This window comes from Alligator sinensis, unplaced genomic scaffold (genome assembly GCF_000455745.1).
Source record: "Alligator sinensis unplaced genomic scaffold, ASM45574v1 scaffold90_1, whole genome shotgun sequence".
NCBI lineage: Eukaryota > Metazoa > Chordata > Crocodylia > Alligatoridae > Alligator > Alligator sinensis.
The window spans coordinates 1,492,196-1,516,056 of NW_005842275.1; the positions used below are offsets into that span (position 1 = coordinate 1,492,196).

Below are 23,861 nucleotides of genomic sequence, written 5' to 3' on the forward strand. Positions count from 1 at the left end.
ACTGGTGAGGACCAGGATTCTCCCTAGGCCCAGGATAATCTGAAAATCAGGACAGTTTGATAAGCAGCCTCTAACTACCTCCAAGCCAGACCCCCTGGGATAAGATGCTGTTCAAGACATAGTGATATGCAATGGTTTGCACTTGGTATAATTGGACAGGATGATATAGTAAGGATATGTGCCTCAAGTTCTTCAATTCTAAAGCATCCTTCCCATGTTTTTCATTATGCCTTACAGATTTTTGTTTGTGGCTGAACAAGTATTGAACCAAAAAAGTAGCCAGGCCATGGTTGTTAGATTTTTGCCATGACTTCAGTCTTTCCTTTCTCAGGGCAGAGGCCAGTTCTTTGCTAGCTACAATGCTTTCCTTGGTAAGTGAATCTGCTTTCTACATCTGCCTGTATTTTGCATGTCAATCAACTATTTGGGGTATTAATCCCAGAACACCATTCATTTGGCAGTTTGGATATGTGTTTCTTTGTACAACTTTGAAAATGGGTTACAATTTTCTAGTGTAGTTGATCTTTCCTATTAAAATATCCAGTAGGAACATGCGAAGTGAGCCATATTTGATTCAGATTTGGATTTGGCCCGATTTGGGGAACAATGATTTGATTTGTTGATTCAGATTACTGTCCTGATTCGATTGGGCCAAATCCATATCTGAAGATTTGATTCTGATTTGGGGAATCAGTGATTCGGCCATAGACACAGTTTGAAATGTTTTTTTCTACATACCTTAAAGTACCAGACATGGCTTGTGAATGCTGAGATGGGGGATGGATGGAGTGTCCCACAGGAGTGTGGAGGGTCCCCTGCATGCTCGGCGGCAGACCTGGAAGTGCCCCAGAAGTATTTCCAGTCCATTTCCAGGTCTGACGCCAAGCACACAGGAGACTCCCCCTTTCCCCCCACCCCCAGCCCTCTGGCTCAGTGATTGGCCACAGGGGGACCCCACGTGCCCCCCCCACCGAGCCAGGAGGCACCAGTCAGCAGGCTGGGGAGGCTTCCCCACACACTCCACATCAGACCCAGAAGTGGACTGGAAGTGCTTCTGGTCCACTTTCGGGTCCACCGCAGAGCACACTGGGGACCCCCCCACACACTCCTGTGGGACGCTCCATCCACCCCACCATCTCAGCGTTCATGAACCACCTGGTACCTTGAGGTATGTAGAAAAAAATATATAAAGCTGTGTCTATGTCCAAATCATCAAATCTCTCTAAATCAGTTTGGCGGATTCTGATTCAATTCAGAAAGATGGTCTCCTGATGCAATTCGGATCCAGAGATTCAGCCACCAAATCAAGCTGAATCCCTGCCACATCAAATCAGCAACCGAGGCCTTGCACAGCCATAGTATCCAAGTCTCTGGCAAAGCCATCCTAGTTTGTTTGGGGGGGGGGGGTTGTTTAGTTTTTTTGTTTTTTTTAATTAAAGTGGCAACAGATGGGAACTGAATCTAGTTTTGTGGCTGCTCTTATGTATATGGCAACTGGCCCAGTTTATACTAAAGCTGCTGAAGTCTCTAAGGACTATAAAATCATGATTGAGATTGGGTGGGTTTGTAAAACTGAGCCTTTTGCATTGTGGCTTTTAAATAGATATGGTAGAAAAGTTGCTGACATCTATTGTCCAGATTTTAGTGTTCCTACTAACATTCATAGATGTGTTGACAATGAGGTTGAGTTGACGAAAATTCAACTGCCATATTACTCATATGGTGTGTCAATAGACAAGTTCCTGGTATCTGGGACCAGTTGTTTTATACCACTGTCTCTTTTGTAAACGTAGCAGTTGACAGTTACAATCAGCCTACAGTTTGGTGGTGATTTCTTGTTTGAAGGCTGAGAGCCCTTTGGCATTTGCCGATACTATGCTCAGTGCTGACCCTTTTATGTGAAACGGACAACTCATTTGGCTTGGCATGTCTTTGGTTGGGGAGGTAGCATCCTCAGACAGTATATCTGTCAGGGACTGCACTATGAATGCTGTGACTCCTGAAATTAAAATGAGAGAGTCCTGAAGGAGAATGTTAGAGCACAAGAACCCTTCAGGTTTGTTACTAGAATACAAACTTAAAGCAAATGGTTGCAACAAAAATGTGATGGGGAAGTTGCCTGTGACATGACCATGTATTGGGCGTGGACTATCCAATGTTAGCACAGATGGAAACCACAAATGAAACCTGCACACAGCCCCAGCATGCATTGCACGGGCTGCACGCTGCAGGGGTTGCCAACTTGCAGGATTCCTTGCACATATCTCCCTTGCCCCACACTTTGCAGGCTGCGGTGGTGGCAACACATGCCCCCCCTGCTCTGCAGCTGCAGCAGTCCCCAACTTCACTGACTGTGTAGGCAGCACGCAGACTCCTGGGCCCTGGCTCACCACCTGGCAGCAGGAGAGGCAGCCACTGGGGCAGCTGGCCTCATATTGGCCTCTTGCATGCAGCCCATGGGCTGCCGCATTGGACAGCCTTGTGTTAGGCTAAAAGGCAGAAAGAGTGCTGATGTACATGTGAGTGGAAGAGTCAACAGAAAACATGAGGCAGTGACTACAAGACAAGAGGACAGTTCAAAGAATTTCCAGGGAGCCCATAAGCAGAGCTGAAATCTGGCCCCTGAATATACACGCCGTTAATTCATTAACAAAGAAATAGACTAAAAGGGGCACCTAGTTCTACGCTTTCAGGCCTCATGTAGCAATGTTACCCTTGTACACATCTGTTGGATTGACTCCTCTGAACCATACTTACTACTGTTTCATAACTGATCAAGAAACCATTTTACTGAACATTTTTCATCTTATTCTGCTAGCATGCAGGTCTTCTTCATGAGGGCTCATTAGGAAGGCCTCTTCTGAGGGTACACTTATGAATCCACCTGAAGATGCACCTAACCCAATAACAAATAACTACAAAGCCAATGCATGTGCAGTTAAGATCCCCACCCCCCTCCCACTGTGTAGCTTATTATAAAACATTGGTCAAAATAGTTACTTCTAAAGTAAAATGCCTTTTTTTTTTCTCATGGAGATTTTTTCTTTGTTCATTGTTTATTTTTAACTTATAGGAAATAAGCATATGTTTTGTTCTTGTTTTTGTCTCTGGAAAAATCCACGCCATCATTTAAGATGCATGACCAATTATAGGTGTACATTTCTACAATCAATCCTTCTTAAACAAATCCTTAGTTGGAAAGAGATTTATTTTCAATAAACAGGTCCTTCCTGTGCTTCCTATGGCAATCCTGGCTTCATTCCTTCACAGTCTAGAAAGAGTATGCTGTAATAATTGTAAATGCTGGGGCAGCAGGGATGGGTGAAAAAAGCATTTTATTCAGCCTTCTTGACCTGTGACATTCTGGAAGCTTCCTTTTTTTGTGCTTATTACATTTATAATATTCTGGCTTGTTGATGGCTCCTTCCCAAAAACTGAAATAATAATTTAACTTTTTAACATTGCCATTGTGATCTTGTTATATGCCGGGTTTTATAGCACAAAGACATTTCAACCCAAAGAATGAAAAGCTGTGCCTTATTGCAAAACAGCATTTTATATTGCCTTAAGGAAAGAGTAGTGTCGAAAAATTAAAAAGAAACATTTTAAAATGAACAAAATCAACAGAACTCTTTTCTAAAGGTTTAGTAGGTCCCTAGACCAAGGGCACAGATGCAGGATCAAGAAACTGGAAATGCTTGGGATTGAATCCAGGACCTCATACTACAAAGCATACACCCTACCATTGAGCTAACTCCACATTTACATCCTGCATTTGTCTACACCATTCAGATTATGTGAACTCCAAGCAGATTCACTATAAGAGCATCCATACAGGGGATTTAATCAGGAATATTCAGTCAGGATGATCTATTCCAGAAAATCTTCCCATGTAGACAATCTATAAACTATTGCTGTAGGTATTTTCAGTTGCTTGAGGTTCAGAGCATTGAGTCTTCTGACATATTTCTAATACATAGGCACAGGGGAATACTCTGAGCGCATAGTGCAAGATGCAATTTAAGCATTCTCTCAAACTTTTGTATCAAGTCCTCAGTGCTATTTTAACATAATTCATGTGTTTAATAATACCTAGAATGTATGTAATAATACATATTTGTTTAATAATTCATAGACTTTATGTATAGCGAGCTAAGATAATGACCTGTGAATTTGTATGGGGTGAGTTCCAAATACAATTCAGTTTATGTTTTTACAAATGGTATTTCTGGGTCTTTAACCACCAGTTATAGCTGGTATAAGTATTTTAGAGAAAGAAAAAAATGTAGAATGCTGGGGGATAGGCATAAAGTAGCAACTACGTTCATGTGAATCTTCCACATTAATTGATTATTTGCTCAGAGCCATGTGTCTGTGAAGTCCAGGGTACCCCTGGGAAATAATGTAAAATAGATTAGGAGATTAAACATGAGAAAATTGGTTTTCTCTGGCCATATTATTAATCTTTTTTCTAAAATGAGTTTTTCATTAAGACTTCCCACTGAGCACTCAGACAGTAGCTTCCTGATCAATAAAATAATTCATTCCAAAAAAAGGTTTAGAAAGTGATGTGCAGGGAGCCGGCAATAGGCTCTAGGTTACCATGCAGTTTTAAAAATTAGCTTATTCTCTGAAGAAAACCAATTGCCAGTGGGTTTTCATGAATGCACAACCATAAAATGAAAAATAAAATGCTTACACAGTGCTGTATCTATTGTTTAGTTTCTTAGTGCTTCATGTATTGAATCTGATATATAGTCATACATATGCTATATGCATTGCTATGGACTTTTTACCAGGATATGTTTACCAGAAACAATACACATCAGAATTTTATCATATGCAACTTGTCCCTGCAGTCAAATTAGCTAGCAAAGAGCCCCACTGAGTATTATTTTTGTGTTGGCATCCACATTCACAAATCTGATTGCAGACGATTTAGTTCTTAACCAGTAAAAACGAAAAGTATCTTTTGCTTTTTAAGGGACTTTTGAAGAACTAATTCAGTTTGGATCTATTACTTTAATTGGTGTTGGTTGTATAACTAATGGACCTAGTTTTGGAAGTCCCATAAAATCTGCAGCTTTGTGATCTTGCACTGTAATGCAAGACCACATAAGCTAAGAAGGATCAGTACTTGAATGGGTTAACTGCTGCTGTTACAAATACTCTTGGTGATTCATTAAGTTGCACCCTGTCCTCTGAATCAATATTAAACTATTACCTTCATACTATGGGGAGTCTACAGGGCATCTCTCACTCCTGCGAAGGGGCCTGGTATGATGGCAATTAGCAACATTAGGACATGAAGCTCTCATAGAGGATTCTGTAGACTAATAATGTTACTAACATTCTATTTCCTATAGGATGCTGGGAAGGTTGGTCTACATTAGGCTACACAACTATCTTTGCATGGGGCAAGGATATTTCCAAGGGTGGTGCAGTAGCAATGCTTCTCTGTGGCTCTTGGAAGCATTATCCTGAACATTTCTGGAAGAAAGACAAGATAATAATGTTGTTTAACTGCACTGTATTAACACATAGGGTAACTTCCTAGCAATAATTTGTCCAGTGGGCCCATTCTTTCTTTGTAATTTCTGCTCTGTGGCAGCGGTTTACACTTTACTGTCTCCCCCCTGGTATGGAGCTGCCACCAGCCTCTGTATTTCATCAGCCTGCTGGGTCTCACTTCACACCCATTGAACAAGCATTAGAAAAGTACATCAGAGGGAGTTGTCTCCTTGTATCAGCTATTAGGTTCCCTAAGCCCATTAACTAAATTCTTTAGGAGATGCTTCTTCTAATGGGCTTCCAGTTCCAGTTGATCAGTGTCATACCTCTAAGTGAACAATTACTTTTACTGGACAGTTTCCAACTTGCAACAAAATGTTTTATAATCTAACCAATCTGCTTGCAGGAAGGTAGCTCATATTTCTACTAGTCATCATTTTATTTATTATATATTATATCATATACAACTGGGTTTTCAATTAAGTCTGTCTATTTTTGAGGGGAAATATCTGTTTTTTATTGATTTTTGTTATATTCACTGAATAATGAAATACCCCAAACTGAAAACTTTTGGCTGAATCACATAATATTTTACTTTGGAAATGCTAATAGGATGTATCATGGAGGATGTAGTTTAGTTATCTCATACCTCCATTCTCATCAGTGGGTAGCTTCCTCCAATAATGCACCACAGCCAGTGATTCCCATAAAATTTGCCTCCATTTCCCAAAAGGGGAAACAGTCATATGAGATCATCTTTATCATGGGATATATAGCTTGACCAGGAAGTCTTGCCTGTCACTGCAGTGGAAGCATGAGGCATCCAAACCATTTCCATCTTCCATTGGTAGAGAGAGGTAGTTAGCCATGTTAATCTGAAGTCAGGCAAAGGCAAGTGAGGGTAGCATTGTGAAGATTTATTAACACAGCAGTCTAACTATACTCTACAGTGCCATCCTGCCATGCCTTCCACCTGACATCTTCCATAGGGTACCATGGCAACATATCAAAATTGAAAATTTACAATTTTTTAATTTGTGCTGAAAAATCAATGTTGTCTATATAGGAAAAGGGCTTTTTCAACCTGTTCTATTTTGTAAAAACATTGAACAAAATCCCTGGAAAAGCCTAATTTATGATAGTACAGAGAGAGATACCAGTTTAAAAACAGTTGGCTTTTTATAAATCAGTTGTTAATCAAATCTCTAGGTCAATATTTAACAGTGAAAGCATACAGAAAAGTCAGATATTACTCAAAGGAATTATGTAAGATTCATGTACAGTCCTGTGCTCTGCATGATTTACAGTGAGGACTATGAGTAGGTTTGTCATATCCTAGAGAGGGTTCTGTTCTAACATTTCATCTATAAAGCCAGTCTTTCTCACTCGTGTGTGCACAATAATTTATTATTGGAAAGTCCAACAATTTTAGTAGGAGATCTTGATTCTGATTGCTAGAGAGCTCCCCTGGTCTGTTGGAGATGCAGGTTCAAGCCTGTTTTGGAGTAGAGGTGAGTATCTGAGTTTCTCACATCTTAGGGAAGTGTCCTAGCCATTGGATTATTAGCTGTTCTTAGGTGAGGGTCTCTGTGTTTTACAGAATATATTCTGGCCACCCCTAGCACAACACATTGCCATAAATACCTCTCCTGTGGCATCAAGTTAATAAAACTCTATCTACAGACAAAGATACACCTTGATTTTTTTCCTAAAATTATTTTTTTAATGTATATTTCCTCAAAAAATGAGTATACAAAGGTACTGTCCATGTGATGGAGCCCCCAAATCAAGTCCAAGGTGCTGCCTGCTCCTCTGGTAATATGCAGCAGCAGGAAAGGTATAAGTAGGTGCTGGTTTGGTTTTCTTGTTTGGTTTGGTTTGGTTTGGGGTTGATGGGGTTTTTTTGGTCTATTTGAGGGTGAGGAACAAGAATTCAGCTCAAAGTGGTGGGGGAGGGCACAAAATGGGGTAATGAAAGTGCCAGCAGAATAAAGAATGCATAGAGCATGCTGTACCCCACAAAATGTATTTCCCTACTTCTCTAAGGTTAATGTAATTCCTCACCACTCCACGTTATTAGTTGGGCCCACCCTGAAAATAACCATTGCCTAAACATGAAGGGGCAGCATTGTTCTCCAGAACTCCTGCCAGTGTTGTCACAGAAGACTGGAAAGCCAGACCATTGGACTTTCACTGGGGATAAAGTGTGTCACTACCATAGAACTGAAATGATGTATTTGAATTTCACTGGAGAAGGCAATTGTAACTTCAAAATCAAGAATAGAAATTAGTTGGGAAATCACCTGAGTCACCTGGATGACATTGTCCAACCTGGGCAAAGCAGATGGCTCTTAGGAAGGGGCTGGCAGGGAGTTTGGAGTTGCTGGAAGAGAGAGCAGAAAGTGACATGATTTAGCTAGGGGCTATGGCAGAGGAGCTGGATCCAGAAAATTGATCTGCTGAGTTGGTAAATCTAAATTAATACAATAGTCATGGGAGGGATGGTCCATGCAACAGAAAACAGAACCCAACCCTCAATGATTTCTCAACACACATGAGCATGAGTAAGATTACAGCAGAAGTTTGGTTCTTACTCTGCAGGAGGAGAAGAACTATCAGGCAGCATCAAACTATCTATCTGGGCAGAGGGTTTTAATCTGTGTGTGCATGTTTGTATGTATGCATCTAAAGTAAAACTGTCTCCATGTGTGTGTGTAAATTCCTATGTAGATCATCTCCTGGAATTCCACATTGATATGAGCTGAGTGCTTGCTCTATATAGATAAAATGTTAGTTTACTATTGAAACTTTACCAGTGTGATGCTGCAGTTAGCAGAGCAAACAATATGCTGCTGTGCATCAACCGATGCATCTGAAGCAAAACTAAGTCGGCGGGCCCGGATGAGCTCCATCTGAAGGTACTGAAGGCACTGGCTGACGTCATTGCACAGCCACTGGCAAGAATATTTGAGCACTCGTGGCGCACAGGCCAGGTCCCCGAGGACTGGAAAAGGGCCATTGTGGTCTCTATTTTCAAGAAGGGGAGGAAGGAGATTCCAAACAACTACAGGCCAATCAGTCTCACCTCCATCCTTGGTAAAGTCTTTGAAAAGATTATTAAGGCTCATATATGTGAGAGCCCAGCAGGAAGTATTATGCTGAGGGAAAACCAGCATGGATTCATAGCAGGTAGATCATGCCTGATTAATCTAGTCTCTTTTTATGACCAGGTTACAAAACACCTGGCCACAGGAGTAGGGGTAGATATCGTTTACTTAGACTTCAGGAAGGCCTTCGATATGTTATCCCACCCTTTACTGGTGAGTGAATTAAGAAGCTGTGGCTTAGATGATTACACAGTCTGGTGGGTGGCAAATTGGCTAGAGGGTCATACCCACAGAGTGGTGGTGGATGGGTCGGTATCGACCTGGAAGGACATGGGCAGTGGGGTCCCGCAGGGCTCGGTCCTAGGACCGATACTCTTCAATTAATTCATCAGTGACTTGGACAAGGTAGTGAAGTGTACTCTGTCCAAGTTTGTGGATGATACAAAACTGTGGAGAGAAGTGGACACACCAGCGGGCAGGGAGCAACTACAGGCAGACCTGGACGGGTTGGACAAATGGGTAGAAAACAATAGAATGCAATTTAACAAGGAGAAATGCAAAGTGCTGCACCTAGGGAGGAAAAATGTCCAGCATACCTACTGCCTAGGAAATGACCTGCTCAGCAGCATGGAAGCAGAAAGGGATCTCGGAGTCCTAGTGGACTCCAAGATGAACATGAGTCGTCAGTGTGACAGAGTCATCAGCAAAGCTGACTGCAGTTTATCATGCATCATCAGATGCATGACAAACAGAACCAAGGAGGTGATACTTCCCCTCTATTGGGCTCTGGTCAGACTGCAGTTGGAATACTGCGTGCAGTTTTGAGCACTACTCTTCAAGAGGGATGTGGATAACTGGGAGAGGGTCCAGAGAAGGGCCACTCAGATGGTTAAGGGCTTGCAGGCCAAGTCCTACAAGGAGAGAATAGGGCACCTGGACCTCTTCAGCCTCTGCAACAGAAGGTTGAGAGGTGACCTTGTGGCTGCCTATAAATTACAAGAAATAATGGCCACAAGCTAGCAGAGAGCAGATTTAGACTGGACAGTAGGAAGAACTTCTTCACAGTTAGAGTGGCCAAAGTCTGGAATGGGCTCCCAAGGGAGGTGGTGCTCTCCCCTACCCTGGGGGTCTTCAAGAGGAGGTTAGATAGGCATCTAGCTGGGGTCATCTGAATCCAGCACACTTTCCTGCCTATGCAGGGGGTCGGACTCAATGATCTATTGAGGTCCCTTCCGACCCTAACATCTATGAATCTATAAGGAAGTTATTCTCCTGCTCTACTCAGCATTGGTGAGGCCATAGATGGAGTACTGTGTCCAGTTCTGGGTGCAACACTTCAAGAAGGATGTTGAGAAGCTTGAGAGAGTCCAGAGAAGTGCTACTTGTATGATTAGAGGCCTGAAGAGCAAGCCATACGAGGAAAGGCTGACAGATATGGGACTGTTCAGCCCAGAAAACAGAGGACTTTGGGGGGTTTGGGTGGCAGCTTACAAATATACCAGGAGTGAGCATCAGGGCCCAGGTGAACAACTATTCACCAAAGCACCCCAGGGGAAAACCAGGATCAATGGTCATACACTCCTAGAAAAAGGTTTCAGACTGGATATAAGGAAAAAACTTCTCCACGGTTTGTGTGACCAGACGCTGAAATAGACTCCCAGCAGGAGTGGTGCTGGCATCTACCCTGGAGGTCATGGAGGCTGGATGCACACCTTGCTGGGATATTTGACCCCAGCAGTCTTTCCTGCCCAAATCAGGGGGGCTGGACCCAATGATCTCACAAGGTCCCTTCCAGCCCTAAACTGCTGTGAATCTGTGAAAATAATGCCCATTCCTGGCATTAATACTTGTTGTCCAAAAGAGGTTGCCTATGGTCAGTGACAAGAAGGTTATCTTATCTATGTTGTATTTAGGATGTGAAATACCCTCCCCCCAAACCCAGGAGACCTCTTACCCATTGGTGACACATAGGGAGCCAATGCACCCCCTGAGCTTGGTGGTGCACCCCATGCAAAAAGTGCCACCAATGCTGCCAGCGGTGCCTGGGGACGCTTGCCAGTCTCCCACCACCACCACCGCCAGTGGCATCTGTGGATGGTCCCTGATTGTTGCTGGTTGCTCGTGACACTGCCAATGGTGTCTGTGGGTGGTCATTGGCCGCTGGTCGGCACTCATCTCACCCCTGCCCCCCCACTGACAACGTTGTGGCCACCTGTGGGAGCTTGCTGCTTACCGCTGCCATGCCACTGCTGCCGCCACCTGCAGGAGCTCACCGTGCCCCCCCAGCCTCCAGGGGTATGCAGCGTTCATGCTCTTACCCACTATTTAAAAGATGTAGTATAGCCTTTACAGTGCTATTTAGGACCAGCCTTGAAAATTCCTTCCCCTAATGAACTACCCTCTTCCTGTCCATATTAACCCATACCAAAGCTGGGTTGTGCTTTCTGGTTGTGATGTGGACCTGGCCTGTGGACCAGCTGCATAGGAATAGATTTATGTACTGCTGTTCTCTCTTTTTTTCTCTCTCTTTGATTTTTTATCTCTTACAAGCAATAGAAAAAGAGTACAGGCAGATGTAATTATTGTATCAGTGTCAAAGGTTACTGATACAAGTTGTTACAATGCAACCATTATGCCTGCATGATCCTATATTGATTCAAATATAGAAAAGCTGCTCTAATTTTAACCATGCTTCATTCAGGGTTAAAATTAGGATGATTTAGTGAACCTGTATTGCTAGAAGATCCTGCAGACATAGCAATATGTAACAGCTGCTGCAAACTCCCAATCAGTAATCCACTTCCCCTTTAAAAGTGGCTAAAATGTTTGTCCATGCCCAGAGAAAGTTCAGTGCAGAAGGACAAGAAGACAGGGCTATGGAATCATGGGATTGATGTTAACAGACTTCATGTGCTAAAGACTTGTATGTCCAGGTAACTGCACCACTGGAAGTTCAGCCAACCATTCACGTTTAGACTGGGCTACCAGGGTTCAAGCTAAAGGGTTACGGTACGTGTAGACTTTCACTGCACGCAGTCTACAGTCATGCGGCATATTTTAAGCTGTGTGATTGTAGACTGGGAGCAGTGTGTGCATATGCTTGTCAGTGCTAGAAGCCATGCCAGGAACCCAGTGTCACTAACTTAGGGTGGGTCCGGGGAGGGGAGTTGGCACATCTAGTAGCTACTTCTCTTTTGGTAACTACACATTGTTCCCCACTCCAAACCCCACAACCTTTGGATTCAGTCTTCAGTCTGCCTTACTCCTCTGAACTGTTCCTTCTTAATTTACTTACTTACTTTCCATTTGTATACTGATAGCTCACAAATCTTTCTCTGGTCCTGACCTCTTCCTCACTTTCCCATTTTCTCTGTCTTCCTCTGTAATCTCTGACTCAGAATGTCCCAGCACCCTGTTTTCTCCCCTTTTTAATCCTTTACCATGACAGACACTTCCTTTTCAGTGATGCTCAGAATGTCAAAGCAGTTCCAGTTTGCTCTGTGCCATTTACTTACCATCCAGGATCTTGCCTGTCACTTCATCATCTATTCTATATTTCGAAATCCTATCTTTTCCTCTGATAAAACATAACTAGTAGTATTGATGATTCATAAGGTGACTTTCTGCCATTTGAATCAATACCTTTTCTCAGTCATTAGTCATTTTTAATTGATTACCAGAACCTCCTCCACTTCATATCTCTCTTTTATATCTCCATTCTCTATTCTCCAGGATATACAGTTAAAATATCCTTATTTCCACTGATCTAAGTCCATCTCTGAAGCCCTTCACCAACTTTGTCTTTACACATCACATTTGAGTTCTTCATCCTCAGTTTTACAGTTCTGTATAGCTCTGTACAGTTCTGTACAGCTCTGTACATGTTTCTACTTTGAACCCTGTTTCTTCCTATATGGCTCTCCTGAACCCACTGTGCTGCCCAATCTGCCCTCTGCCCTCCTTTTTTCTAATTCCCATCTCTGTACTTCATTTTAAAGGTGTCATCTTTGTTTGACAGTCTCCCACTCCCCATGTGACTAGTACAGTATCCAGGGCCCAATTCTTTTGCCTGGCCTTCCAGCACTGCTAAGTATGATTAGGTTTGTACCCATCCACACTTCCTGATTTTTAAGTGTCTTTCCAGCATCTAGAATGTAAGTTCCTCAGAACATGAAGTCCTTTAAACCATATGCTTTGTACTATATTCTGTCATATGAATTAGAGCAGACAGTCCAAAGAGGAGGTTGCTTACTCCAATTTAAATCCCCTGCTTTTAACAGTTAGATTTCCTTGCCTCATCTTGAATTTAAACACTAGAATTTCCCTTCCCCATAACAATTTTTACTTCCCTGCTTCTAGTGACAGCAAACCTCCTACCTGTCAGCTTTAAACATTTTATATGTACTTTCAAGCTTTCAGTAAGACAGACAGCGAATCTTGTTGGGAGTCTATCTGAGCCCTATGGAATTGTCTATCCATTACAATTTTCGAGTTCACTGCCAACCACAGCTGCAAATGTATACAGTAACTTGTGGTTTCTTTGTTTCATCTTCTATGGAAAGAATATGACAGATGCTAACACAAATATCACAGACCTTCATGCAAAATTTAATGTTAACCATGTAAAAAATCCTTTATATTTTTATTGGACTATTTTTTTTCTTTTCTGGAAGCCTTTTCCATGTCTGAATCTCGCACTTTTATAAGGAGAATTGAGCATAGCCCTCAGGGCATCATGTGCAGCCTTCCAAAAAGAAAAGCAGAAAAACAAATTGGACAAGCATTAAGAAATGCAAGCAAAGCAACTCAGCTACACAATGGTGGAACAGTACATCAGAAGGCTTGAAGGGTGAAGATCCTGCTTCAGAGAGTCTTAATCAATTCAGGGATTGTAAGTAAGGTTCACAAGGGGTTTGCTAATCCACTTTTAGTGTGTTATCTCTGGATTTTGTGGGAGTAATAAATGTGGCAGTGGATATACTTCAGTGTATCTAGAATAGGGCCTTTGTGTTTTTGATAGAAAAAGCTGCATGGCTGATATGGAAAGATTACAGTATAAAAATAATGCTCCTGTCATTTCTGACAGCCATTAGTTTATCTGCAAATAAGCAACTTCTCTTGTGCTGGCTAGAGATAGTACTGAAAGACACATACAGCGGAACACAAGGAGGACCAAAAATATACATTGTATATTCCATCTCTGTATAAAATGTATTTGTTATATTGATTAGATAAGACTAGTAAGTAGCTGGCCACACAGAGGAGTATGTGTTGACAGCAAGAGGAAGGGGAAAGCTGTCTGAATGGACTCCTTGTATGTCAGCCATAACAGGCAAAAGGAGGAGGAGAGTAACAACTTATCTTTCTCTGTAAGGCTGCAAGTACAAGAGGATGGAGAGTGGGCAGTAGCTTGAATCCATTTTCAAAGTGATGGCCATTAGTAGGTGTAGTTGTGTGTGTATATATGGAGGGCCTGTATATGGTAAGGAGCTAAGGAAAATTACTGTTGCTGTGGAACAAGAGGGAAGAAGGGAATGACTTCTTTGACTTGCACTTTTCCTTTAGGCAAAGCTACACTGTCTCATACTTCAGGCCTTGTGTTCAGTTTAGCAAGCCATTAAGAATGACAGAACACATCGTGCTGTAACGGTGACTGAGGTGACTAAAAAGGGCATAAGACTTCCATTGCCTTCAATGAGACGAAAGAAAAGATTGTAATTAAATGGTTGCTTTCTTATGAGTAATATTTAAAATGATGTTCCTTTGGCTAGACGGTATAAGAAGGCAGTGTTGTCATGTGAAAAGCAATTTTTGCACTATTGCACATGTTTCCAAGGATTATAGATTCAATAAGCAGAAGTCTCCCTTTATGCTATTTTACATCTTAGTTCACTCTATGCTCAGTTCTATATTGGTTAAAATTGTCAAAAGAAATATGACATAAACTTGGAGAAGTAAAGAAGATATTCATGTATAAACACTCACAGAGATATGGAGAAGAGAAAGGAACTAAGAAAAAAAACTTGTTTAGGATATGAACATGAATTTAAATTGGAAAGTCACTATCCATTAAAATAGGGTATATGCAGGCATTACATTTAGATCAACTTAACTAGGGGTACATCAATCTGAATGCTGATATGTACAGACGTTAAGGGAGGTTAAACTGGCAAAAAATGGCATGCGCACTCTAAATCAGTTCACCTGAGGAGATGAACTATTTTAGATTGGGAATGTGTTAGCCTGATTTAGTGAAAGTCTGAATACATTTGGAACACAGTCCTGGGGCTGGGAAAACTCAGCCACTCACTCCTACCCTCCCACACTTGAATGAATAACGCTTCCCACCCATAGGCCACCAGCCCTCCTGAGCCTACCAACCCTCTCCCCTACCTGGCAACCCTCCCTTCAAACCTGCTGCCCCCCAACCCCACCCACATCTCTCCTCACTCCAAGTTACTTACACCAGGTTCTCAGCATAGCCCCCAGCACCTGCAAACACCTGCACACACCTCCCCTGATCTATGATCATGTGGCAGTCAGAGACTGGGTAGAGCAGTATCTGCACACACCCAACTTTTAAGACCTGTTTTTTCAAAAACAGATGCATTTATAACACTAGGGTGTCTATTTCATTGTATATGAAGCTACGCACTGAAATGTAGGCAAAAAAGCACTATGTTTGTAGACAAAAGTGTGGTTCCAGAATTAGTGCTAAGGTATAAAAATCAGGGCCTTCGCTTTGTTTGGCTGTAGTAAAACTGAGTGGTTAATATGTTAAAATACCGTAATGAATGTCAGGTGTCTCACTACATAAAGAGCCAAATCTCTCTTGTAGAAGAGGCAGGCTGAAATCACAAATACAGAAAACAAACTTTATGTTTCTTCTCACAAATTTCACTTGCATAGCACTCTATAGTACTATGTTAAAAGCTAGAAATTGAAGTGTAACAAAGAAACCATTCTACAAAAAAAGCAAAGAAATGTTTTCTAAAAGCTCACACTATAAGTATGCTAAACAAAACAAGGCATTCATGCAGGCTGGTTAGAAAAAAATGCCACTTATAAGGCATGGCCATAGAAAGTCAGATGTGTGTCCGTGCTGCCATCTAGTGCTTAAAAATCAAATGTGTTAGTATGTTGTCTGGAGAATGCTTTGTATACAGAAAGTTATGCCATAAGCATAGCATCCTTCTCTTCTGTTTGCTTGGTATGAATATACCTGTAATCTTATGTTCAGGCAAAAGTTATTAAAATTTTCTTCAGTTCCACCCTCCATATTGTTTTGAGAAGCCTATTTTCAAACAGTATTACAGTGATCTCCGTCTGAAATGTACTGCACAAATTTAGCTTGTGCTCTAACAGCCAGGATGAGATCCTCTCTCATACATTATATCCAGTAATAACGTTTTAGTAGTCCCTCATTTACAACCCCATTTTCTTCAGTTCCTAATAGTCTAGTGACGCAATCATTCAGTGCTACTTGCTTAAAAAATCATGCTCATAAGGCATGATATGGCATACCATCTACAGCCTGCTTCTCATAGCTGTGTTAGCTGTTCAGAGCGAACTGAATTAAAAAGAGGGAAATATTTTGTATTGTTACTCAGCCCAGTAGATATGACTGAACTTGTTTAGGGAGTAATTCTGTAAGTGAAAATTTGCCATTCTTAAAAACATTTTTCAGAAGAGATCTATTGGTAAACGCATCCAGGTGAAGTATTCCAGATGACGTTTCGATCCAGGACTATCTAGTATCTGAGTTTCCCTACTTGAACTTTTGAGAATCAGACTAATGCATGCCATATTGGAGTACATCTTGTGTTTAAATCCATTCAAGTGTGAACTTTTGATGGTTCTCTAATTCCCATTCCAATTTTTTATAATTATATTGTGGTTTTCTCTTGTAGGAGACACCATATGTACTACTTCACATGAGACTCACATTGAAATATTTGGATAAAATGAGATGCTTACGGAAGCGATCAGCAGTATCATTCTTAGGAGTCCTTGTTATTTGCCTGCTGTTCATGAACTTATACATTGAAGATGGTTATGTATTGGTAAGTTTTTTAGATGTTGGAAGTGGGTTATGAAGCAAATTCAGAAAACAGGATATACCACACCTAGGCCACGTCCAGACAAGTGCAGCAATGTGGTACGTGATGCCGCAGACTGCACATTCAGCCATTCTCTGCACTGCAAGGGAGCAGCGCCGGGAGGGGGCTGACCCCTGAATATCCAGGAGTCAAAACCCACACAAAAAAAGCATAGAGTGGTGCACATGAGGGCAACGTGCACTGCTCAAAACCAGAGCATGGCCAGCTGGAGCTACACTCTGGCTGCCAGCCAGGCTCTAAGTGGCAGGATCGCTGCTGTTACAGCCCCAAGAGGACCTCAGGACTCCAGGTAAGGCTGCTGGGGCCAGCCTCACCTATCCACCTGCCACATTCCAGAGTACGTGTGACACAGGTGTTCCCCAGGGACAACTAGTGGCAGCACAAGGGGTCCCACTGCCAGTTGTCACCGGGGAACCAAACATCCACACTCATGTGGCCAAATGGCCAAGTTAAAAATTGGGCCATAAGGGTAAAGAAGTATAAAGAACTGCTACAATTCCTTTGATTTAGGTGAAGCAGAAGATAGGGTAGCATGGCACAGAAGAACGGATTTATAGAGGCATGAGCTTTTTGTAGACAACAGCCTGTTTTGTCAGATGCTATATGATGAAGTAGATTGTTGCCTATGAAAGCTCATGCCTCTATGAACCAGTTAGTCTTTAGGGTGCCAGCCTTTCTTACCTTCTGCCTGACTTCAGATTAGAATGACTAAACCCTGCTCTTATTTAGTGAAGGACATTTATAATAGAGTATTTTCAGGATGTGCTCTCTAGAGAAAACGCAGCCTCCATTATTGAAATGGCACACCTACTAGAGGGCATCAGTAAAGTCATGATGTTTATCTACTTCAAAATTAAACTACACCATAATATTTTGTTTTGTGGCTATATGAAGTTCTGCAGATATTGCAAATAAGGAGACAGTGTGAAGACATACAGATATCAAATAATCATTCTATTTGTTACCAAATTATCTGAATTTTATCCATATGTTGACCCCTGTCATTTTTATTGTTGAAAATCATTTGCATCTGAATTAATCATGTGAACAAAAAGACTCAGGTTTGACCCAGATCAACAGTAATTCTCCTAATGCTGTGGTTTTACATATGCAACTGAGATTATAGAAGGCATGCTTACACTACAGGAATCAATCCTATACCATTTAAAAGCTTCTTGCATGAATAATTTCTTTTTTGGATCTCATTTTGAGTCTGTTTCATACATTGCATCCCATATTTGTGTTGGCAGGTTGCAAGATAGGATGGTAACAGGAAGATTTTAATAAAGTCTCTTGAAGACTTGTGACATAAGCATGGGGTTTTCTAAAGGAACCGAGTTAGGCATTTCAGTCATTAACTAGTGAAATTATGATGCAATTAAGATAATTAAAATTGTGTAAAAGCACAATTCAAGATCAAATACAAATATATAAACAAACTGTAATACTGAGTAATGGTTGTGTGGATATTAGGCCATGACAAAAGGGCATATAACTTCTCCAGACACAGATTCTGCAAACGATCATATGAGCAAAGTCAAGCATAGCACAGCAAGAGAGCACAACAAAACATGATAGCACAGCATGATGAAATGAGAGTCAGGAGGTCTGGTTTTTTTGTGTTTTTTTTTCTGTAGACATGTCTGCACTGTTTCTGTGGCAAGCCTGGAAGTGCTGCCAAGAAAGTTGTCACATTACTCACACCAAAGCCTATGGTTAAGCAGTATAACCAGGTTAGCATGCTCATGAATATCAGCAAAGATGCACAACTGAGGCAGAAGGCATGAGAGCAGCTTTGGGCATTTAGATCCACCTCTAGCAACCTCCTCTAGCAGCACCGCATGCATTAAGATTTTGTATAGTATCTTATTTGTCATGGTTGTGATAAAATTTAACCTGGTTTGTACCAGATTTTTACACAACAATACTCTCTCCTCCTTTCACTCATTTCTTTGAAGCCCCCCTATGTGCCTTCTAAAGTATCGCTTACAGTCTTTTTCATGGTTTCTTTTTTTGTTTTGTTTTGTTTTCTAAATAATTTCCAGTTCTGTTTGCCAACTCCTAAGAAAATTCAATGCTTTGTTCTTAATTAGCCTTTAAAAAAAAAGTTTACTTTATTTAATTGCTTTTTCTTATCACAGATCTGGCTGAGCCCATGTAACTAAAGCTAAATCTTTTACTTTTTCCTGACAGTTCTCCTAGATCTCCTAATACCTTTAAGTATAGAGTTTGACTGGGATGGTCCCAGATTTCATAGGCTGCCCTGGCGTCCCAGCAGGTCGGCTAAAATTGAAGCATAAGTCCCAGATTTGTAGCAGCACTCCAGTCACACTTCTCCTCCGTCCTGAGGCAGGGAGGGCCAGAGGAGGCAGCCAGGGCCACAGCTCAGGCACCTACGTGGGAGTAGCCAGGATGGTTGCCCACCACCAGCAGCCTTCTGCCATACTGCTGTGGCTGCTGCCAAGGCCCAGGTGCACATGGTGGCCCTGGGCACTGTTGGCAATGGTGGGACAGATGCTGTGTGGCCATGCAGCACAGACTAGTGGAGTCTGGAGGGCACTGCAGAGGGGCTGCTCCCAGTCAGGTCCAGCTTCTGTGCACTGGGTATGGAGCCTGGCTGCAGGCCTCGCTCTGTCCTGCTCCACCTTGCCCCATCATCAAGACTCCTGGGAGCCACAGAGTCAGGGAGAGGAGGGGGCATGTGACATCCCCTGTCCCAGATTTCCTTGCCCCACCCTGGATTTCCTTCAAAATAATTTGGTCACCCTATTTATGGACCATCAACCATTGTTCAAATGTTAGCTGCTGCCTTTTTTTTTTCTTTTTTAGATTCTCTTGTCATATCTGACAGTTCCTTTAACCTGTGTGATATTTTGTTTGGTAAGGTATAAGATCAGCAGTTTAAACATAGGGAATTCAAAAACAATAATCTCACTAGTTACTAGGACTGTGCAAAATTTCACCGGCTGTTTCGATCCAACACTGTTTCGACTAATTTTGAGCTTGAAACAGTGAAATCAAATCAAAACAAAAGGGCTTTGAAACAGCCTTGAAACAAAACGAGGCTAGTCGAAACATTTTGAAAGTTTCGAAGCAGCCAGGTGGTGGGAGACAGAGGAGAATCAGGGCTGTGCTTCCAGCAGCTCCACAGCTTCATGTGACTCAGCCAGGAGCACAGCCTTGACTCTCCCCACCTCCTTAGGCCAGGCTGTGGGAAGCCAATCACAGCACAGGGGAAGAGAACTGAGCCCGGGCTCAGTTCCCCTCCCCAGTGCTGTGATTGGGCTGGGGAAGGGAACTGAGCCTGATCACTCAGTTCCTGTCCCCAGTGCTACGATCAGGCTGAGCTGGGCTGAATTCCTTTCCCCAGTCCAATCGTAGCACCGGGGAGGGGAATTAAGTGATTGGGCTCAGTTTCCTTCCCCAGCTCCCCGGTCCCAGGCAGCAGTGCCCGGCTTCCCTCCCTCATCTGGGAGGCAGATCAGGGGCTGAAGCTCCGGAAGGACTGGCACAGGCCTCACAGCCTTCCTGGGGTTGCGGGCCCCCATCTGCCTGCTGGATGAGAGAGGCTGTTTCAAGCTGCCCCATTATAGCGAACGGGCGAAACATTGAAACAGCGTTGAAACAGTGTCACTGTTTTGACAAATTGAAACAGAACAGCTGTTTCAAATCAAAATGAAATTCAAAACGAAACACTGTTCTGTCCAAACCTCGAAACTCAAGTCGAAACAGAACGGTGCTGTTTCTCACAGCCCTACTAGTTACCTTGTAGGACAAAGCACGTGTAAGGACTACATATGAAAGCACTGCAAGGTCCTCCTGTTTCAGAGTTGGTCAGGTTTTTCTACCCCTGATGCCCATGGCAATGCTCCTTCAGTTGACATAATTCATGTGATCCCAGCTCTTCCCTCTCTACAGTCCTCCCAGCCCAGCAGAGAAATATAGATGTGATACCCTTTTCCCTAGGTGAAAACAGGAATTTAATGAAATAAAACCATTTCAAAAAGGGGGAATGTAATTTAACACTTTCAGATTTCAAATAGAAACCCTTGCATGTCCCTAGGAGACTCATTCACTACTTTTTCCAAGTGTAGTATTTAGAGAAGCATAAAGTGAAATCTCCATTTCAGTGCCCATGCCAGCTGTGGGATACTAGAGCAAAATTTCACGTTAGCAGCCTTAGTAGAATTACTCCTGTTCACATAAATACTGTGCGGTGTTGAGGACCACTGGCAGGGCACCACACAGTTTGCAGCAGTGTGAGCTATATCTGATCAATAGATCATTTTTCATGAGCACTGCATTCACTTAACTGAATCACAAAGTGTGCATAGTTCAATTATTGACTAATTGGATTCTAAATGATTTGGGAAATGGATTATGCCTTTCTGTCTCAAATGTAAATACTTAAGCATCATTTTGGAAACTGTAACAATACTAGTAGATTTGCAGTTTTCACTGAATCCTTAGAAGAGTGGAGCTTCTCTTGAGGGGCACCTAGCACTCTTAGATAATCAGAAGAATCTCACAAGTGCAGGCAAATGCGGTGTAGCACATGCTAGTGATTGCCTACTCCTTTCCTTGCCTTTTGGTGTACTCTACCTTGAATTTGCAAGTGAAAGCCAAACACAACACAGAAAAATCAGAAGAGTCCCCAGCAGATCCAGCTGATCAGCTAAGTACTTCAAGGGTAACCAAAGCTGATGGGAACCCAGACCTTTTCTATTTCATGGAATATTCCACAGTTCCAAAATGTTTTCCAAGGAAAACAAAGTATTTGTAATTCCCCATAAAATTGTATTCAAATGAAAATTTTGTTTCCAATGAGTTGAAATGTTTGGTTTTGATTATAAAATTCTGTTCTGATAATATCCTCTTAAAAGTTTTTTACATATTTTTCTATGAAAAATAAAGAATTTCCTTGAAAAAAACTTGTTTGAAATGAAAGCTTGTAATGTTATATTGTAAAAATTCTACGGTAAAAGCACTTCATTTTTCTAAAATTATTGTTTACCGAACATAGAATTTTAAGAATGGCCTGGGGTTCAATAAAAATGGTATTTTTCCTTGAAAAAAATACTCTGGCCAAAATATTCTGACCCACTCTAAAAGTAAATCCAGTGGAATCATGACATAATCTCTAGCTAATACATTTATTTATATTCTAATCTGGAAAGGGATAAACATAAAGCTTGATGTCATAACTTATCAGTTAATGCAAGGTAGCATAGCAGTCCTAGAAAGAAATTACCCAGGGAGACCTTGCAGATCAAGTGATCATAGCAGTTCAGGTACATGCCCCTGGAAGTTAGCCAAAAGATTTTGGTTCAGCTGAGCAGTGTATTATTTCTTCTATAAAAGAAGAAATATTGAACCTAAAATGAACCTTAGAAGATAGATTTCTGGAAATGTTTCTTTCTATTGCAAAATAAATATCTTGACACATCCCAATTTTTGAAGAATAATACCATTAAAAATAAATACGCTTTATTACTAGACTGTCTGTTTATGTTAGCAATATGATTGATGACTATGCATACAAACAAGCATTCGCTGCACCCAGTTTAGGTGTAGGCAGTTTACTTTAAATCTAAACCAGGAGCAGCAGTGGCTTAGGCAGTCTGAAGTAAGTGACTCGTGCGGAGGGTGAGGTGGAGGTGCTGGTGGGTTTGCAGGTCCATGGAGGGGTTAAAAGAGCCAAAGGGATCGGCAGGTTCAGGGAAGGCTCACAGGTTTGCAGTGGCAGTTGGTTCGTCCGCAAGGGGTTACCTGGCCTGGAGGGAGGCCAAAAAATAAAATTGTCAGGGTCAAGGAAGTAGGATCTAAAGTTAGTTCACTTCCTGGGGCACTAGTACACTACTTTGGGGGCAATTTAAGCCCCATGAATGCCTTGGTTAGGTCAATATAAATGTAATGCTTGTACATATGCTGTATGATGCTCTCTCAATCAGTTTGGCTACTTTAGTTAAACAAAGAAGCAGAAACATGAAACTTCCTTATATCCTTTCTCTTCCAGAGGCCAAAAATACACAGTGGGCACATCTACATGAGACATTACAATGACATAGCATTGGTGGGCACTAAAGTTGACACAGCTGCTACCGTGCAATAGCAGCAAGCTAATGTGCAATAGCTCGTTGCTACTGTGCAGTAGGATTGGAAACGACCTGTGCACCACCAGGACTGTGCAGTACCAGTGAGTACCATGCAGTCATCTAGGACTTGCTTTAGAAAGTACTAGATGGCTGTGCAGTACCAACTGTGAAGTCAGGGACACATGGAGATGGACCCGGTATAGACTAGATGAGCATTCCCACCTTTACCCTAAGTTTCATGATAACACAACTTGGATGACTAGTTTCTCCTTCAGTATAAATGGCTAGGTTGTTCCCAATCCTTGTGAATGTCCAGGGATGGTGAGCTGCTAGGCCAAGGCAGTCTCGCTTTCATTACATACTTAAGTCTTTGACCTCACCTGTGTCTGGGAAAGTCTCAACTCAAAGGATGATGGGAAGGAGGCAGTGCCATAAATCTGTGCTCTTCAATAATGTTGGCTGGGGATGAATTAAGAGTAGGCTTCATCATCCTTTAGCATAGCACAGCCTGCTTATTTGCCTTGCAGATCAAGGGTCTAAGGAAATATTAGGGTATTAGAGAAATGGTAGTGTCTAACTTTAGATGTAAGAACATTATTTCATGTTTCATTTTTTCAACAGGTTTGGGGTTTTTTTACATCACAAGAAGCTTTTTTAAAATCTCCCCCACTTCATTGCCCAGACGGTTCATTTCATCCATCACTGATATACACTATGTCATAAATTTAATGCTGCATCATTTCAATGGCAATCTTAAGTGCGCTGAACTCTCCATGAAAAAATACGTCTCCAATATTTTTGTCCAAAAAAAGACCTTTTTCCCTCTTACTCTGATGCTGTAATATGGAGGATATGGTAGATTTTCTGTAACCAAATATGTGTAATATTCAGGTAGTGCATTTCTTAAAAATGAGTGTGATCTACATAGCTGAAGAAAAATAACTTTGAAAAAATTGTATTTTGGGAAACTTTTTACCCCCCGTTTTCTTTCCAGATGGCATTAATGATTTCTGTCCCACTTCCCCTCC

At 41.8% G+C, this 23,861-nt stretch overlaps 1 protein-coding gene across 1 annotated transcript in view; it reads left to right on the forward strand.

Annotated features, from left to right (window-relative positions):
• The window catches only part of MGAT4C (MGAT4 family member C), a 125,658-nt gene that overhangs the window by 97,415 nt on the left and 4,382 nt on the right, over positions 1-23,861 (forward strand). Inside the window, exon 4 of the mRNA XM_014521929.2 lies at positions 16,529-16,681. Coding sequence (XP_014377415.1) covers positions 16,529-16,681 — 153 coding nt within the window. The remainder of the gene's footprint in view (positions 1-16,528; positions 16,682-23,861) is intronic.